The 7557-nt window shown below is 42.4% G+C and overlaps 1 protein-coding gene across 1 annotated transcript in view; it reads right to left on the bottom strand.

Moving 5' to 3' along the window:
* Positions 1-5460: 5460 nt before the first annotated feature.
* Positions 5461-7557, bottom strand: part of LOC136582227 (cathepsin F-like) — a 62269-nt gene continuing 60172 nt past the window's right edge. Inside the window, exon 14 of the mRNA XM_066583102.1 lies at positions 5461-6142. Coding sequence (XP_066439199.1) covers positions 6053-6142 — 90 coding nt within the window. The 3' untranslated portion in view covers positions 5461-6052. The remainder of the gene's footprint in view (positions 6143-7557) is intronic.

The raw sequence follows: 7557 nt of genomic DNA, 5'->3' as shown, positions 1-7557 counted from the left end.
TTTCTTTTGTTGTGACAGGCGTTCTCTTTTACATCTGGCGGCTATTTGTATTAAGTGGCCACGGATTACTACTTTATGCGCTTCCTATAGAGAAATGGGGGAGGCGGAAGGGGTATTTATTTCAAAGTATTCTTCCAATTGTGGTGTTAATAGGGCTAGTACTTCGGGTATTGATATGAGGGAGTCATTAAGAATCCATGATGTGTTTGTAGGTTTAGACATTAAGGAATTGCATGTAATAGTCAGTGGGCTGTGGGCTGACCATGGGACTGATAGAATTTTGGAATGTGGTATTTGGGGTACGAAAATATCGGGGACTAGGATATGGTCTATTCTCCTATATAATGAATGTGGAGCCGAAAAATGTGTGTAGTCTTTAGTAGTTGGGTTTGTTTCGCGCCATATATGTATTAAGTGGTGTTGTTGGAGAAGGGATTTAAAGTTATGAGAGATCGAATGTTGGGGTGACAGAGTGTGGGTTGGTAGGGTGGTGGAGTTCCTATCCAGATCCGGGTCAAGGATGCAGTTTGAGTCTCCGCACATAATTACTGTGCCTATTTTGTTATTGTCAACTAATTCAAATAATTTTTTAAAGAATTATATTTGTCTTTAGTTAGGAGCGTAGTAGGATACAATTGTTATTGGGGCGTCTTGCATGGAGCCTGTTAGTAACAAGAAGCGACCTTCAGGGTCTGCAATAGTAGAGATAAGTGTAAAGGGGACTGTTCTACTAAAGCAGATGGTAACTCCTTTAGTTTTAGTTGGTGCATTTGCTGAATAGAATAAGGGGTTTTGAGAAGAAAGTTAGCGTGGTGTCGAGTTGGAGAAGTGAGTTTCCTGCAAACAGACTATGTCAGCGTGTCTGCTTTTGTAATATCAAAAAGCTTTTGAGCGTTTCTGCGGGGAATTAAATCCCTGGACATTATGAGATATTATTTTTAGGTCCATGGGTGGTGGTAAAAGTTATGATGAAGAGAGGCTGTCTCAAGGTCTCCACCCCACGGGAGAGAGTTGGAGGGGGAAGGTGAGGAAGGAAAAGGGAGAGTAAGTAGGAGGTGGCCAACTAATATTAGTTTTGCAAACTATAAGTGTGGTTGCCTTACTGGCATTGTACCAGAAACGTCTCATTTTTTCAGGAACGTTTTCCGAGATGAAGCCACAGCAGATTTGGAGTGGGGTGGTTTATCGAACTGAATGTTAGTGGTGAGGAAGGTCTAAGCGGATTTAGTAGGGGGTCAGGGGGGTTGGTTATATAGAGGAAGAAGGCATGGACTGAAGGTTAAGAGGGTCTCTTCTGGGTTGTGTTCGCTTCCCTTTACACGACAGTCCAATGGGATAACAAATCAGCTGTTGCTGCAGGGTGTCTCCGCGTCGTCCATAAACAAACAAGGAGTCCACAATCGGTGGAGAAAAAGAACGTGGATCGATTTGGTGTCCTGCAGTCTTGTTCATCTCTCATGTTTTCCTCTTCGGGTGGTTACATGATTGTCAAGGAGTCGTTGCGTTGTTGCTCCTGTTTCCGGGTGTAGGTCTTGGGGACGGGGAGATGTAGGTGAAGAATCCATGGAGTTCGGCTGTTGTTGTATGTTTAATTCTTTAAAACACCGTGGAGCTCCTTCAGGTGATAAGATTGTGTGCACTTTATCCTGATATGAGAAAGTCAGTTTGAATAGGAAGGTTGTATAGTCTGGTTCCCAAGTTATGGGATGTTCTGACGAAGCAATACTAGGATGTGCCTATTCTAGAGGACAATACTTTTATATTAACCCCTTAACGACCAGCCCATAGTCTTTTTACATCCTCCCGGAGTGGGCTTTATTGTCTGAGGACATAAAAACATGTCCTGCAGAGAATAAAGCCCCTCGGGCTCTGGACATGACAGCTCCATGCTGTCGGTGTCCGCAGGTAGCCGAAAGCATGGAGCTGTTATCCCGGGCCTGGAATTTATTCAGTTGTACCCTGAAATCCAGCGGGCATTCCCTCCATTACAGGCCTTGCCATGTGTCCTTTAAGTAGATTAGGGCCACAAGGGGTATGTTTCTGAACACGGGACAAACGGGGGTATCCATTTTGGGGTGAACGTCTTCATTTCTATGTACACTGTACAAAAAAAACTTTTTAAATTGACAAAATTGCCAAAAAAATAAAAATCATAAATTTTTTTCCTAACGCTTTGCTTAGATTCATTCAAATACTGTGGGGTCAAAATACGCAGTACACCCCTAGATGAGTTTGTTAAGGGGTCTAGTTTTCAAAATAGAGAACCCTCACAAATGACCCTATCGTTTGGCCGCTCAATGGCTCTACAAGTGGGCAATGGGGCCTGGAATTTATTCCGTTGTACCCTGAAATCCAACGGGTGCTCCTTCCATTATAGGCCTAGCCATGTGTCCTTTAAGTAGATTAGGGCCACAATGGGTATGTTTCTGAACACGGGACAAACGGGGGTATCCATTTTGGGGTGAACGTCTTCATTCCTATGTACACCGTACAAAAAAACGTTTTTAAATTGACACAATTGCCAAAAAATGAAATTCGTAATTTTTTTCCTTCTGCTCGACTTAGATTCATTCAAAAACTATGAAGTCAAAAAAGTCATCGTACCCCTAGATAAATTCGTTAAGGGGTCTACTTTTTAAAATGGAGTCACTTGTGGGGGTTCTCCATCGTTTTGGTCACTCAAGGGCTCTACAAGTGTGCAATAGGGCCTAAATCTCCTTCAAGCAAAATTTCTGTTCCGAAAGCCACCGGTTGCTCCTTTCATTTTGGGCCCCATTGTGCATCCACACATAATACTAGGGCCACAATGGGTATGTTTCTGAGCACGGGACAAACAGGGGTATCCATTCTGGGGTGCAAATCCTCATTTTCATGTGTATTATAGAAAAAAAGTCCTGTCTTTAATAAAATGACATTTGCAAAAATATGAAATTTTAGTTTTTCTCTTCTAAATTGCATTGACTCCTGAAAAAAAAACTGTGGGGTTAAAATACTAATGACACCCCTCAGTGAATACGTTAAGGCGTGTAGTTTTTAAAATGGGGTCACTTGTGGGGGTATCATTTTGACTCCTATGAGGCTTTCCAACCTTGGCTTCGTGTAGGAAAACAAAGTGTTCCTCAAAATGCTGAAAAGTAATGTTAAATTTGTACGTCTCCTAAATGGTTAAAAAAAAACGAAAGTTTTTTCCAATATGCGCCCAAAATAAAGTAAACAGATGGAAATATATATCTTAGCAAAAATTTCTATATTATGTTTGCACATATTTGAGATATTGCAGTTGGAAATGTGAAAAAAATGACGTTTTTTTTCAAAATTTTCCCAATTTTGGCGCTTTTAATAAATAAACACAAATTCTATTGTACTTCATTTAGGTGGGGGAAAAAAGACCAACATGTGGCGAAAAAACAATGTCAGAATCGCTTGGATATGCAAAACCTATCTGGTGTTTTTCCATGTTAAAGTGACACATGTCAGATTTGCAAAATTTGGCCTGGTCATTAAGGCGCAAACAGGCTTGGTCACTAAGGGGTTAAGATACATAATCATTTTATGCTTTGTAAAAATAACAAAATAGTAAAAAATATTTGGATGGGCTTGAAGATCCCTACTAGAGATGAGCGAGCACCGCGATTTTCGAGTACTTCACTACTTGGGTGCGCTGTGGGTGAGCGGGGGGTTGCAGCGGGGAGTGGGGGGGGAGAGGGCTCCCCCCTGTTCCCCGCTGCTACCCCACACTCCCCTCTGCAACCCCCCGCCCCACAGCGCACCCGAGTACTGAAGTACTCGAAAATCGCGGTGCTCGATTGCGAAATCACCCTTACCGAGTACGTTCGCTCATCTCTAATCCCTACATGACATATCTGCCAGGTAAACCAGTTATTCTTGAATGATCATGGCATAGGTCAGAAGCACATACCAAGAGAATTTTCTAGCATGTAGTCCTCGGCTGTATGTTTTTCATTAAAAAGGAGTACTGCAGAAAATAAATATTGTATGCTATACGTTAACACCGTAAAACCGAACACTAAAAAAAGTAGAAATTGCTGTTTTTTTACCACCTCACCCCCCCCTCCCAAAATGAAATTAAAGGGATATAGAATACATGACAAAAATAGTGGCAACATAAAATAGAAGGTATTTGGTAGGAAACAAGACCTCATATGGCTACAATGACAGAAAGATGTACAATCCCAAGGGTGTGAGATCCGGTGAGTGCAACAGCCACTGCAGCAGGCAATGATGTCCAATACACTTCCCTAGAGACTGCGGATCCAAAAAAAAAAAAAAAAAAAAAATCACAAATATCACATCCATAGGGAGAGGGGGCACCATCCTGCTGGGATGGTGCCAAATCATTGCACAGTAACAGTAATGAGAACCTCGTCATGTAACAATTGCAAATACTTGGCAGCAGTAAAGATACAGTTGATGAAGAATGGGCTTTGTACACCACATCATGACTTTATGTGTGCTAAATAGAGATGAGCAAACATACTCGGTAAGGCCGATTTCGCAATCGAGCACCGTGATTTTGGAGTACTTCACTACTTGGGTGAAAAGATTCGGGGGGCGCCGGGGCGTGGTGGAGCGGGGGGGGGGGGGGGGGGTAGCAGCGCGGAACAGGGGGGGGAGCTCTCTCTTCCTCTCCCCCCCACTCCCCTCTGCAACCCCCCCCCCCCCCGCTCACCCACGGCGCCCCCCGAATCTTTTCACCTGAGTAGTGAAGTACTCGAAAATCACGGTGCTCGATTGCGAAATCGGCCTTACCGAGTACGTTCGCTCATCTCTAGTGCTAAACAGTTTGGAGGGATCTGTTGAATGCAGGTTTGTGTCGGACCAGTAGTGAAGGATTAGTTTGTTCCCATTCCCGTTCATATAGAACATTGCTTCATCCCTGAATAGTGCAGTCTCTGTGAAATCTGGGTCTCATTGCAATTGATGCGACACCTATTCCATTAATTCCCACAATGATCAGGATGATCTTGATTGAGACGCCGCAGCAAATGGTAGATATAAATATATATCCTATTTGAGCACAGATTAGAGATTCCTCATGAAATTCTCTATCGGATACATATGTTACATGCACCTCTTCCTATTTGAAAATATTGGCTTGGTTCCAAGATGGCAGCTTTCAAATTGGTTGCATGTTGGTCATTGCTCCTCCCAATTTTGCCACACACAGGATGGCATTCCCAATCACCATTTTAGTTTTTTCCTCCCCTCTTCCAAAAATTCGTAACTCCTTTATTTATCCATTAACGTCGCTGTATGAGGGCTTGTTTTTTGCGGGATGAGTTGTATTTTTAAATAGTGCCATTTACTGTACCATATAATGTGCTGAAAAACGTTTAAAAAATTCTAAGTTGAGTAAAATGAAAAAAAAAAACCAACAAAAAGACATTCCGCCATCTTTCAGTGCGTCTTGTTTCTACGGCGCACAAACTGCAACAAAAATGACATGATATCTTTATTCTATGGGTCAGTGCAATGACGATACCAAACTTGTATAATTTTTTTTTTCAAAGACATTTAATTTTTTTCAATTATTTTCTGCCGCCATCCGCTGCGCGCAATAACTTTTTTTATTTTTCTTTCAACGTAGTTGTGTGAGGGCTCATTTTTTGCATGCCGCTCTCTTTTTCTAGTGCTTACCGATACGCAGTGTCTGCACGCACATGTGTATGGAACATCGAAAGCCCATTCACTGCGTATAACGCAGCTGTGCTACGCATATGTTATAGGCGGTGAAAAAACATCCGCGTCCATGACCTCCTACAGTACAAGAAATATGGAGGGAATTTAAAAAATCTTCATCAGGCGGTGTAGAAATTTTCCACAATAAATTCACAGCATTTTTGAAAAAAATTGGATTCTAAAGCCATAATCTGTCTATTTATGCTGTGGAATTCAATTCTTGAAATACAATGGTTAACCCTTTCCAATCCACTGTCTGACATCTGAAGACATTTTGATTTGAAGGCTGTGCAGCTCCGATGTTGGAAGACGTCCGGCAGGGTATTCTTACTGTATATTACTTGCCGCACTGTTAGGGGCCTCTCCAGCATATCCCATACCACTCTAGCCAGCAGATGGCACCATTGTATAAGGGCAGAAAGAGAAAGGCCCCTAGGAAACCCTGAAACCAAAATTTGATTGCAAAGGGTTAAAGGTGAATTCCACAGACTAACATTTTACAATCTAATATACATCAATCATCACAATAAGTCATTCTGTAATAGGTTCACTGTACTATCTATTTCTCAGCATGAGCCCCATATACTTGCATAGGCTGCGTATGATACGCATTCCATATGCAGTACATTGCGTATGGGCAGCATTTTCAGACACAATCCCGATCTCTCAAACAGAGCGGGGAATTTTAAAAATGTCACACTGCGCGTGTTACTGCGATACGCAGGCTTTAGAAGCGAATTTGCAGCCATACACAGTCTCTGCCGACCCTCTGCTGACGGAGGTGCTGTTTCCAAACATCAGTAAACCGCTGCTGGGAGACTCACAGCATTTTACCGACACGTTCGTGGACATGAGCCCTAATTCTGCGAAACTTACACGGCATTTCTGTGTGTATGAAGGTGGCCTAAGAGTTACTTAGACAACACAGGAACAACATCTCACAATGATCTAACCTAGCACACTTTAATACATCAGTTTTAAAATCACATAGGCAGGTACAGATTTACCGTGAAAACACATCTGAGCAATGTGAAGTTCTATGTAAAATTTGTGATCTCATATGCTAATTGGGCTATCCAAATGATGCGAGTGAATGCTAGGCACTGAGCAAAGAAAATTTGCTAGGTTTGTTACAATACCTCATGAATAGAGATGAGCTATCGTACTCGGCCACGCCCCTTTTTCACCCGAGCGCCGCGATTTTCGAGTACTTCCGTACTTGGGCGAAAAGATTCGGGGGGCGCCGTGGGTGAGTGGGGGATTGCAGCGGGTAAAGTGGGGGGGGGGGGGAGAGGGAGAGAGAGAGGGCATGCCATGCAATGTATTCTCTGAGCCCATTGAAAATAATGGGCAATACATTCTGAAAGACAGCCCAAAGATAGGACATTTTGCAAAAAAAAAAATTAAAAAAAAAATTAAAAAATCACTCCTGTATATGACCCCATTCCAAAAAATGGGGTTCAGATTGCTGCGAGATTTGTGCATCTCGCAACTCACAAATCTTTGGTGATTTTCTCAGCCACATGAAATCGGCCACATGGTGTGGACAGTGCACGGTTTTCACATGTGCGTATTTAGTCATTTTGCGCTCGTCTTCACTGTGCATTTCTCATGTGTACAGGGACCTATTGTTTACAATTTTTGACCCTGGTATTGGTTTCATGCATAAAAAAGTAAATACACTGTAACATACGTAACCATCGTGTATTTTTAACGCTCTGACACTCTTGAATGGGAGTTCAAGCCCAATAGGAATAACATTGTGACCAAGAAATGTGCGTGAAGACTAATTTGGTCCTGTATGAAAAGTCCCTAGTAGGGATGAGCGAGTATACTCGCTAAGGCACTACTCGCTCG

Source organism: Eleutherodactylus coqui, chromosome 11 (genome assembly GCF_035609145.1).
Source record: "Eleutherodactylus coqui strain aEleCoq1 chromosome 11, aEleCoq1.hap1, whole genome shotgun sequence".
Classification (NCBI taxonomy): Eukaryota; Metazoa; Chordata; class Amphibia; order Anura; family Eleutherodactylidae; genus Eleutherodactylus; species Eleutherodactylus coqui.
This window is presented reverse-complemented; position numbering and strand designations above follow the sequence as displayed.